Source organism: Salmo salar, chromosome 29, assembly GCF_965601325.2.
Source record: "Salmo salar chromosome 29, fSalSal1, whole genome shotgun sequence".
Classification (NCBI taxonomy): domain Eukaryota; kingdom Metazoa; phylum Chordata; class Actinopteri; order Salmoniformes; family Salmonidae; genus Salmo; species Salmo salar.
Genome location: NC_138319.1, coordinates 36,666,032 through 36,678,425, shown reverse-complemented (window position 1 = coordinate 36,678,425; position 12,394 = coordinate 36,666,032). Strand labels below are relative to the sequence as shown.

General features: G+C 53.2%; 1 protein-coding gene across 1 annotated transcript in view; it reads right to left on the bottom strand.

The window, feature by feature from the left end:
- Positions 1-12,394, bottom strand: part of abcd3a (ATP binding cassette subfamily D member 3a) — a 75,968-nt gene that overhangs the window by 7,115 nt on the left and 56,459 nt on the right. The window contains exons 5-12 of the mRNA XM_045710587.2: positions 10,234-10,303; positions 9,617-9,714; positions 2,047-2,170; positions 1,558-1,614; positions 1,228-1,370; positions 1,021-1,090; positions 826-895; positions 124-313 (exon numbers count right to left, since the gene is read on the bottom strand). Of these exons, the coding sequence (XP_045566543.1) occupies positions 124-313; positions 826-895; positions 1,021-1,090; positions 1,228-1,370; positions 1,558-1,614; positions 2,047-2,170; positions 9,617-9,714; positions 10,234-10,303 (822 nt within the window). The remainder of the gene's footprint in view (positions 1-123; positions 314-825; positions 896-1,020; positions 1,091-1,227; positions 1,371-1,557; positions 1,615-2,046; positions 2,171-9,616; positions 9,715-10,233; positions 10,304-12,394) is intronic.

The window sequence follows — 12,394 nt, the reverse complement described above, 5'->3', positions numbered from 1 at the left end:
AAGGGAGTTTTGTCATCTATGGCTAGAGCAGGCTACTACTTTGAATTATAAATGGAACTGAATAAAAATGAAATTGAATATGTGATGGGAACATAAAGTGTTTTGGGAAGAGAGAAGTCTCACCCAGAAAGCCTGGTCATCTCTCTACCAGCCAGTACGATCCTTCCCAGAGCCTGGGACATTCTCAGCAGCATCCTGCCACTCTGGTAGTAGTCTTCCAGCAGCTCAGGTTGGCTGCTGTTCATGTGGCGGGGGTCGGCTAGGTTGAGGAAGGGTCTACTCACCACCAGGTAGCCCACCACAGTGGCTATGTCTGAGGGAAGGAAGAGACCCAAGCACTGGGTTAAGTATAGAGGTGATACATTGAACAATGTTATTATGTTCGCCTGGCCAAGCAACAATAAAATGTGGCGGCTGGACACAGTGGCAAGTTGGAGAAGTGCAGAAACCAAACTGACCACCATTTACAGATCTCTGTCTATGTAACTGATGATATCACCATATTAATCTGTAGGGTTAAAACATCAGATCTCTGTCTATGTAACTGATGATATCACCATATTAATCTGTAGGGTTAAAACATCAGATCTCTGTCTATGTAACTGATGATATCACCATATTAATCTGTAGGGTTAAAACATCAGATCTCTGTCTATGTAACTGATGATATCACCATATTAATCTGTAGGGTTAAAACATCAGATCTCTGTCTATGTAACTGATGATATCACCATATTAATCTGTAGGGTTAAAACATCAGATCTCTGTCTATGTAACTGATGATATCACCATATTAATCTGTAGGGTTGAAAAGTCAGATTTTACACTTGGCGATCAGGCTGTCCACGAAGCCCATGGAGAACCGGAAGAAGATAAACTTGTGCAAATGGTCGACCTGAGAAGACAGAAGGTATCACAGCATTAATAAACACTTTTAAACTCACAAATCAGCAGTTTGTCCGTGTAGACAGAAGTGAACACGGATCTTTAATGTACCTTGGACTGACAAACAGCACTCACCAGTTTCTTAAATGTCGAGTGAATCGTCTGTTTTTCTCTCATGTTCCCGTTGTAGAAGGCAATCTCCTCACTAAGACATAACATGTTAAACATCATTTAGTTGTCTTTTTAAACACCATGGCAGAGGTGATTTAACAAGTCTTAACTTCAAAATCAAAAAGCACTGTATTGCCAAGCCATGATGTACTCAGATCCAGGCCTTCACACCTGTTGGTGATGAGTCGTGAGTTGACATATCGGTACTCTCCCTCGTAGCGCTGCTCTGTCACCGTCATCTTACCGATGGGCCGCCGCAGTCTGGTCAGGAACAGGCCTGAGACCAGCAGGTAGGCCATCATACTCGCAGGGCCCTGAGGGGAAACAGTGACATCACATCCTGTTAATGCCAATGCGCAAATATAGATAGAAGATAGATAGATAGATAGATAGATAGATAGATAGATAGAGAGATAGAGGGAGAGAGAGATAGTATTTCAGAACATTCTAAAACCTGAATGGAATCTATTGGTTGCTTCTGGAATCTGAATTCGTATTCACCTGGGCACCGATGGCAGACGTCAGCTTGAAGATGTACAGTCCAATGTCCAAGAGAGGCTAAAGGGGATATGCAGTAGTGTTAACATGTGTAGACCTCCCTGACCTCCCTGGTGGAGTAAGGGCCTGAGGGCACAGTGTGTTGTGAAATCTGGCAATATATTGTGAAATGATATAAACTGCCTTCATTTTGCTGGATTTCAGGAGGAGTTGCTGCTGCCTTGGCAGGAACCAATGGGGATCAATAATAAATACAAATAGCAGCTTTCAGCAATATCATGATTTACACAACAAGTTAATGATCGACTAAGGTGTACTACAACAACCATACAAATTCCTAACGGACACCTTGGAAACACACACACACACACACACACACACACACACACACACACACACACACACACACACACACAAGAAGCTATAGACAAGAATGTATACTTTGGTCTTAAACAGTAGTCAGCATGATAGTTTAGGTGTACGCTAAAGTACCTTGCTGAGGTTGGAGTAGAGATCCACCACGCTGTTACAGAACCTCTCCACGTCCTGAGTCAGCAGCTGGTCAGCGTTAGCGATGCGGTTATCCAGGTTGCCCATTTTGTAGTACGTGTATCCTCTGGGGATGACAGACATTTTGAGTGAGTTCATTTACAGACAGACTGACTATGGGAATGTAAGGTTATGAGAAGAGGCCGTAGACGGTAGACAGTGCGGCAGACGGTGCGGCAAACAGTAGACGGTAGACAGTGCGGCAAACAGTAGACGGTAGACAGTGCGGCAAACAGTAGACGGCACGGTAGACGGTGCAGTAGACGGTAGACGGTGCGGTAGACAGTAGACGGTAGACGGTGCGGTAGACGGTAACCAGTGCAGTAGACAGTAGATGGCGCGGTAGACAGCGCGGTAGACAGTAGACGGTAGACAGTACAGCAGACAGCGCGGCAGACAGTAGAGATCGCGGTAGACAGTAGACAGCGCGGTAGACAGTGCAGTAGACAGCGCGGTAGACAGTAGACAGCGCGGTAGACAGCGTGGTAGACGGGAAACAGCGCGGTAGACCGTGCAGTAGACAGCGCGGTAGACGGTAGACGATAGACAGCGCGGTAGACAGCGCGGTAGACAGCGCGGTAGACGGTAGACGGTGCGGTAGAAAGTAGACGGTAGACGGTGCGGCAGACAGCGCGGCAGACAGCAAGGCAGAAAGTAGACGGTGCGGTAGACGGTAGACAGCGCAGTAGACAGCGCGGTAGACAGTAGACAGTGCAGTAGACAGCGCGGTAGACAGTAGACAGTGCAGTAGACAGTGTGGTAGACAGTAGACAGTGCAGTAGACAGTGTGGTAGACGGTAGACAGCGCAGCAGACAGTAGACAGCGCGGTAGACAGTAGACAGCGCGGTAGACAGTAGACAGTGCAGTAGACAGCGCGGTAGACAGTAGACAGTGCAGTAGACAGTGTGGTAGACAGCGCGGAAAGACAGTAGACGGCGCGGTAGACAGTAAACGGCGCGGTAGACAGTAAACGGCGCGGTAGACGCGCGCGGTAGACGCGGCGCGGTAGACGGCGCGGAGCGGCGCGGTAGACGGCGGTAACCAGTGCGGTAGGCAGCGCGGTAGGCAGCGCGGTAGACAGTACAATGGGGCAGACAGCGCGGCAGACAGTAGATGTTAGACAGTGCGGCAGACAGTAGACGGTAGACAGCACAGTAGACAGTAGAAAGCGTGATAGACGGTAGACAGCGCGGTAGACAGTAGACGGTGCGGCAGACAGTGGACGGTAGACAGCGCGGCAGACAGTGGACGGTGCGGCAGACAGTAGACGGTGCGGCAGACAGTAGACGGTGCGGCAGACAGTAGACGGTGCGGCAGACAGTAGACGGTGCGGTAGACAGTAGACGGTAACCAGTGCGGTAGACAGTAGACGGTGCGGCAGACAGTGGACGGTAGACAGCGCGGCAGACAGTAGACGGTGCGGCAGACAGTAGACGGTGCGGCAGACAGTAGACGGTGCGGCAGACAGTAGACGGTGCGGCAGACAGTAGACGGTGCGGCAGACAGTAGACGGTGCGGTAGACAGTAGACGGTAACCAGTGCGGTAGACAGTAGACAGCGCGGTAGACAGCGCGGTAGGCAGCGCGGCAGACAGTGCGGGAGACAGTACAACGGGGCAGTCAGCACGGCAGACAGTAGATGGTAGACAGCGCGGCAGACAGTAGACGGTAGACAACGCGGTAGACAGTAGACAGCGCGGTAGCGGTAGACAGCGCAGTAGACAGCGCGGTAGACAGTAGACAGTGCAGTAGACAGTGTGGTAGACAGTAGACGGCGCGGTAGACAGTAAACGGCGCGGTAGACGGCGCGGTAGACGGCGCGGTAGACAGTAGACGGTAACCAGTGCGGTAGGCAGCGCGGTAGGCAGCGCGGCAGGCAGTGCGGGAGACAGTACAATGGGGCAGACAGCGCGGCAGACAGTAGATGTTAGACAGTGCGGCAGACAGTAGACGGTAGACAGCACAGTAGACAGTAGAAAGCGTGATAGACGGTAGACAGCGCGGTAGACAGTAGACGGTGCGGCAGACAGTGGACGGTAGACAGCGCGGCAGACAGTAGACGGTGCGGCAGACAGTAGACGGTGCGGCAGACAGTAGACGGTAACCAGTGCGGTAGACAGCAGACAGCACGGTAGGCAGCGCGGCAGACAGTGCGGGAGACAGTACAACGGGGCAGTCAGCACGGCAGACAGTAGATGGTAGACAGCGCGGCAGACAGTAGACGGTAGACAACGCGGTAGACAGTAGACAGCGTGGTAGACAGTAGATGGTAGACAGCGCGGTAGACAGTAGACGGTAGACAGCGCGGTAGACAGACAGCGCGGTAGACAGACAGCGCGGTAGACAGACGGCGCGGTAGACAGACGGTGCGGTAGACAGACGGTGCGGTAGACAGACGGTGCGGTAGACAGACGGTGCGGTAGACAGACGGTGCGGTAGACAGACGGTGCGGTAGACAGACGGTGCGGTAGACAGACGGTGCGGTAGACAGACGGTGCGGTAGACAGACGGTGCGGTAGGCAGACAGTAGACAGTGCGGCAGACAGACGGTGCGGTAGACAGTAGACGGTAACCAGTGCGGTAGACAGTGCAGCAGACAGACGGTAGACAGCGCGGCAGACAGTAGACGGTGCGGTAGACAGTAGACGGTAACCAGTGCGGTAGACAGTAGACAGCATGGTAGACAGCGCGGCAGACAGTGCAGCAGACGGTGCAGCAGACGGTGCAGTAGACGGTAGACAGTGCAGTAGACAGCGCGGTAGACAGTAGACAGCGCGGTAGACAGTAGATAGTAGACAGTAGATAGTAGACGGTAGGCAGTAGACGGTGCGGTAGACAGTAGACAGCGCGGTAGACAGTAGACAGCGCGGTAGACAGTAGATAGTAGATGGTAGACAGTAGATAGTAGACGGTAGGCAGTAGACGGTGCGGTAGACAGAAGACGGCGCGGCAGACAGTAGACGGCGCGGCAGACAGTAGACGGCGCGGCAGACAGTAGACGGTGCGGCAGACAGTAGACGGTGCGGCAGACAGTAGACGGTGCGGCAGACAGCGCGGTAGACAGTAGATGGTAGACGGTGCGGTAGACAGTGCGGCAGACAGATGGCGCGGCAGACAGTAGAGATCGCGGTAGACAGTAGACAGCGCGGTAGACAGTGCAGTAGACAGCGCGGTAGACAGTAGACAGCGCGGTAGACCGTGCGGTAGACAGCGCGGTAGACGGTAGACAGCGTGGTAGACGGTAGACAGCGCGGTAGACAGTAGACGGTAGACGGTGCGGCAGACAACGCGGCAGACAGCAAGGCAGAAAGTAGACGGTGCGGTAGACGGTAGACAGCGCAGCAGACAGTAGACGGTAGACAGCGCAGCAGACAGCGCGGTAGACAGTAGACGGCGCGGTAGACAGACGGCGCGGTAGACAGACGGCGCGGTAGACAGACGGCGCGGTAGACAGACGGCGCGGTAGACAGACGGCGCGGTAGACAGACGGCGCGGTAGACAGACGGCGCGGTAGACGGCACAGTAGACGGCGCAGTAGACGGCGCAGTAGACGGCGCAGCAGACGGCGCAGCAGACAGTAGACGGTGCAGCAGACAGGCAGCGCGGCAGGCAGTGCGGGAGACAGTACGGGGCAGCGCGCGGCGCGTGGGTAGACAGTGCGGCAGACAGTAGACGGTAGACAGCGCGGTAGACAGTAGAAAGCGTGATAGACGGTAGACAGCGCGGCAGACAGTGGACGGTGCGGCAGACAGTGGACGGTAGACGGCGCGGCAGACAGTAGACGGCGCGGCAGACAGTAGACGGTGCGGCAGACAGTAGACGGTGCGGCAGACAGCGCGGCAGACAGCGCGGCAGACAGTAGACAGTGCGGCAGACAGCGCGGTAGACAGCGCGGCAGACAGTAGACAGCGCGGTACAGTAGACAACGCGGTAGACGGTAGACAGCGCGGTAGACAGTACACAGCGCGGTAGACGGCACGGTAGACAGTAGACGGCGCGGCAGACAGTAGACGGCGCGGCAGACAGTAGACGGCGCGGCAGACAGTAGACGGCAGACAGCGCGGTAGACAGTAGACGGTAGACAGTGCGGTAGACAGTAGACGGTAGACAGTGCGGCAGACAGTAGACGGTAGACAGCGCGGTACAGTAGACAGCGCGGTAGACCGTGCGGCAGACAGTAGACGGTAGACAGCGCGGTACAGTAGACAGCGCGGTAGACCGTGCAGTAGACAGCGCGGTAGACCGTGCAGTAGACAGCGCGGTAGACCGTGCAGTAGACGGCGCGGCAGACAGTAGACGGCGCGGCAGACAGTAGACGGCGCGGCAGACAGTAGACGGTAGACAGCGCGGCAGACAGTAGACAGCGCGGTAGACAGTAGACAGCGCGGTAGACAGTAGACAGTGCGGTAGACAGACGGTGCGGTAAACAGACAGTAGACGGTGCGGCAGACAGTAGACAGTGTGGCAGACGGTGCGGTAGACAGCGCGGGAGACAGCGCAGGAGACAGCGCGGGAGACAGTACAACGGGGCAGACAGCACGGCAGACAGTAGATGGTAGACAGCGTGGTAGACAGTAGACAGCGTGGTAGACAGTAGACAGCGCGGCAGACGGTAGACAGCGCGGTAGACAGTAGACAGCGCGGTAGACAGTAGACGGTGCAATAGACGGTGCGGTAGACAGTAGACGGTAGACAGTGCGGCAGACAGACGGTGCGGTAGACAGACGATGCGGTAGACAGTAGACGGCGCGGTAGGCAGTAGACGGCGCGGCAGACAGTGCAGCAGACGGTGCAGTAGACAGTAGACGTTGCGGCAGACAGTAGACAGTGCGGCGCGCGGTAGACAGCGCGCTCGGTAGGCAGCGCGGTAGGCAGCGTGGTAGACAGTGCGGCAGACGGTAGACAGCGCGCAGCAGACAGCGCGGCAGACAGTGCGGCAGACGGTAGACAGCACAGCAGACAGCGCGGCAGACAGTAGACGGTGCGGTAGACAGTGTGGCAGACAGTAGACAGCGCGGAAGACAGCGCGGTAGACAGTAGACAGCGCGGTAGACAGTAGACAGCGCGGTAGACAGTAGACAGCGCGGTAGACAGTAGACAGTGCGGTAGACAGTAGACAGTGCGGTAGACGGTGCAGTAGACAGTAGACGTTGCGGCAGACAGTAGACAGTGCGGCGCGCGGTAGACAGCGCGCTCGGTAGGCAGCGCGCTCGGTAGGCAGCGCGCTCGGTAGGCAGCGCGGTAGGCAGCGTGGTAGACAGTGCGGCAGACGGTAGACAGCGCGCAGCAGACAGCGCGGCAGACAGTGCGGCAGACGGTAGACAGCACAGCAGACAGCGCGGCAGACAGTAGACGGTGCGGTAGACAGTGTGGCAGACAGTAGACAGCGCGGAAGACAGCGCGGTAGACAGTAGACAGCGCGGTAGACAGTAGACAGCGCGGTAGACAGTAGACAGCGCGGTAGACAGTAGACAGTGCGGTAGACAGTAGACAGTGCGGTAGACGGTGCGGTAGACAGTAGACAGTGCGGCAGACAGACGATGCGGTAGACAGACGATGCGGTAGACAGACGATGCGGTAGACAGACGATGCGGTAGGCAGTAGACGGCGCGGTAGACAGTGCGGCAGACAGTAGACTGTAGACAGTGCTGCGCGCGGTAGACAGCGCGCTCGGTAGGCAGCGCGGCAGACAGCGCGGCAGACAGTGCGGCAGACGGTAGACAGCGCAGCAGACAGCGCGGCAGACAGTAGACGGTGCGGTAGACAGTAGACGGTAGACAGTGTGGCAGACGGTAGACAGCGCGGTAGACGGTAGACAGCGCGGTAGACAGCGCGGTAGACGGTAGACAGCGCGGTAGACGGTAGACAGCGCGGTAGACAGCGCGGTAGACGGTAGACAGCGCGGTAGACGGTAGACAGTGCGGTAGACCTACTACCGCGCTGTCTACTGCGCTGTCTGCTGCGCCGTCTGCCGTCTACTGTGCGGTAGACGGTAAACAGTGCAGTAGACGGTAAACAGTGCGGTAGACGGTAAACAGTGCGGTAGACGGTAAACAGTGCTGCAGACGGTAAACAGTGCGGTAAACAGTGCGGTAGACAGCGCGGGAGACAGCGCGGGAGACAGCGCGGGAGACAGCGCGGGAGACAGCGCGGGAGACAGCGCGGGAGACAGCGCGGGAGACAGTACAACGGGGCAGACAGCACGGCAGACAGTAGATGGTAGACAGCGTGGTAGACAGTAGACAGCGTGGTAGACAGTAGACAGCGCGGCAGACGGTAGACAGCGCGGTAGACAGTAGACAGCGCGGTAGACAGTAGACGGTGCAATAGACGGTGCGGTAGACAGTAGACGGTAGACAGTGCGGCAGACAGACGGTGCGGTAGACAGACGATGCGGTAGACAGTAGACGGCGCGGTAGGCAGTAGACGGCGCGGCAGACAGTGCAGCAGACGGTGCAGTAGACAGTAGACGTTGCGGCAGACAGTAGACAGTGCGGCGCGCGGTAGACAGCGCGCTCGGTAGGCAGCGCGCTCGGTAGGCAGCGCGCTCGGTAGGCAGCGCGGTAGGCAGCGTGGTAGACAGTGCGGCAGACGGTAGACAGCGCGCAGCAGACAGCGCGGCAGACAGTAGACGGTGCGGTAGACAGTGTGGCAGACAGTAGACAGCGCGGAAGACAGCGCGGTAGACAGTAGACAGCGCGGTAGACAGTAGACAGCGCGGTAGACAGTAGACAGTGCGGTAGACAGTAGACAGCGCAGTAGACGGTGCGGTAGACAGTAGACAGTGCGGCAGACAGACGATGCGGTAGACAGACGATGCGGTAGACAGACGATGCGGTAGACAGACGATGCGGTAGGCAGTAGACGGCGCGGTAGACAGTGCGGCAGACAGTAGATGGTAGACGGTGCGGTAGACAGTAGACTGTAGACAGTGCTGCGCGTGGTAGACAGCGCGCTCGGTAGGCAGCGCGGCAGACAGCGCGGCAGACGGTAGACAGCGCAGCAGACAGCGCGGCAGACAGTAGACGGTGCGGTAGACAGTAGACGGTAGACAGCGCGGAAGACGGTAGACAGCGCGGAAGACGGTAGACAGCGCGGTAGACGGTAGACAGCGCGGTAGACGGTAGACAGCGCGGTAGACAGCGCGGTAGACGGTAGACAGTGCGGTAGACCTACTACCGCGCTGTCTACTGCGCTGTCTGCTGCGCCGTCTGCCGTCTACTGTGCGGTAGACGGTAAATAGTGCAGTAGACGGTAAACAGTGCGGTAGACGGTAAACAGTGCTGCAGACGGTAAACAGTGCTGCAGACGGTAAACAGTGCTGCAGACGGTAGACAGTGCGGTAAACAGTGCGGTAAACAGTGCGGTAGACAGTGCGGTAGACAGTGCGGTAGACAGTGCGGTAAACAGTGCGGTAGACAGTGCGGTAAACAGTGCGGTAAACAGTGCGGTAGACAGTGCGGTAGACAGTGCGGTAGACAGTGCGGTAGACAGTGCGGTAGACAGTGCTTACTTGAGGTACTCGTCGTAGAGGTGTTTGGTTAGCCTCACTCTGAACCTCAGCTTCAGCTCATTCAGACCCAGCTTCAAGAAGTTATTCACCAATGCAATCTGTCAGTCACAAAACATACACAAATCAGCTCTTCATCAAAACACAACCTACAAGCTTAGTCTACTGTCCAAACACAGATGAAATCTGGATTTGTTCAACCCATGAGCAAAGGGACGGTTTAATACAAAGCATGCAGAGAAAATTAAATACCAATTGTCTAGAGGATAAGATACATTCTGTAAAAATGTACATATAAACATAATATTCTCCAGTTTTCCAGGTAATGTATGATCGATCGTGTTATATGGTTATTGCAAAATTATATTGGGAAGTGATGAGTTTCAGTGTAAAGGGACGTTACGAATAATATTCAGTCAATATTATCATCATGCTAATAATATCAGACCTCCTCTGAGAATTCACAACAAAAGAGAAATTAGGAAGGCTACTGTAGTCGTCGCTGTACAACCAACAAACTACTGTAGTATGACATTTATAATCAGGAGGAAAATAAAATCAACAGACATCTATAAAACGAGTCAATATTGGATGCAATGAAATACCGAAAACACACTTACAAGTGGCATGACTTTGCAAAAGTTGAACAAGTAGTTCTTGAAATCGGTGTTGGAACGACCGATAATTGCGCTGCAGACCAAAACATGCACAAGAACGAACCAACTTGGTCAGTGAATGGGACACAAAGCTAGGCAAGATATTGGCAGATTAATGAATTTCACCTGTAACAGTAGTGCCTAGGTACTAGCCTCAGTCAGATCTGTCTATGCTTCAGCCAACTCCTCTGCCATGATGGTCATGGAAAAACACGTCAACTCAAGCACATACAGTACCAGTCAAAAGTCTGGACACACGTACTCATTCCAGGGTATTTCTTTATATTGTAGAATAATAGTGAAGACATCAAAACTATGAAATAACACATAGAATCATGTAGTAACCAAAAAAAAAAAAAAAAAAAGTGTTCAACAAATCAAAATATACTTTATATTTGAGATTCTTCAACATAGCCACCCTCTGCCTTGATGACAGCTTTGAACACTCTTGGCATTCTCTCAACCAGCTTCATGAGGTAGTCACCTGGAATGCATTTCACTTAACAGGTGTGCCTTGTTAAAAGTTAATTTTTGGAATTTATTTCCTTCTTAATGCGTTTGAACCAAACTGTTGTGTTGTGACAAGGTAGGGGTGGTATACAGAAGATAGCCCTATTTGGTAAAAGACCAAGTCCATATTATGGCAACAACAGCTCAAATAAGCAAAGAGAAATGACAGTCCATCATTATTTTAAGACATGAAGGTCAGTCAATCCAGAAAATGTCAAGAACTTTGAAAGTTCCTTCAAGTGCAGTCGCAAAAACCATCAAGCACTATGATGAAACTGGCTCTCATGAGGACCGCCACAGGAAAGGAAGACCCAGAGTTACCTCTGCTGCAGAGGATAAGTTCATTAGAGTTACCAGCCTCAGATTGCAGCCCAAATAAATGCTTCACAGAGTTCAAGTAACAGACACATCTCAACATCAACTGTTCAGAGGATAATAACGCCTTTATGGTCGAATTGCTGCAAAGAGACTTGCTTGGGCCAAGAAACAATGGACATTAGACCGGTGGAAATCTGTCCTTTGGTCTGATGAGTCACCGCCGTGTCTGTGAGACACAGAGTAGGTGAACGGATGATCTTCATGTGTGGTTCCCACCGTGAAGCATGGAGGAGGTGGTGTGGCGGTGCTTTGTTGGTGACACAGTCTGTGATTTATTTAGAATTCAAGGCACACTTAAACACCATGGATACCACAGCATTCTGCAGCGATACATCATCCCATCTGGCTTACACTTAGTGGGACTATAATTTGTTTTTCCAACAGGACAATGACCCAAAACACACCTCCAGGCTGTGTAAGGGCTATTTGACCAAGGAGAGTGATGGAGTGCTGCATCAGATGACCTGGCCTCCACAACCACCCGAACTCAACCCAATTGAGATGGTTTGGGATGAGTTGGCAGCCAACAAGTGCTCAGCATATGTTGGGAACTCCTTCAAGACTGTTGGAAAAGCATTCCTTATGAAGCTGGTTGAGAGAATGCCAAGAGTGCGCAAAGCTGTCATCAAGGCAAAGGGTGGCTACTTTGAAGAATATAAAATATAAAATACATTGTTTAACACTTTTTTGGTTCCTTCATGATTCCATATGTGTTATTTCATAGTTTTGATGTCTTCACTATTATTCTACAATGTAGAAAATAGTAAAAATAAAGAAACCCTGGAATGAGTAGGTGTGTCTAAACTTTTGACTGGCACTGTACATAGCAGGTGACCAGGCTAGCAGTCATGGAGAGCGGGAAATTTAGATAGAGGACTTTGATTATTCCCCTTTACAGCCTAGTGTTGCTGTATTGGCCATGAGATGTGTGGAAGCAGAGGAGCGCTGATATGAGCGATTTCTGATTATACTAAAGGCAAGTCAGTTAAGAACAAATTCTTATTCCCAATGATGGCCAACCCCGGTCAAACCAGAGTGACGCTGGTCCAATTGTGCGCCAACCCTATGGTACTCCAATCACGGCCGGATGTGACACAGCCTGGATTCGAACCAGGGACTGTAGTGACGCCTCTAGCACTGAGATGCAGTGCCTTAGACCGCTGCGCCATTGGAATAACCAATCATAAATAGCCATACAGGGTAAGTGTTATGGCCTGATGAGCCTAGTCATGTGCTA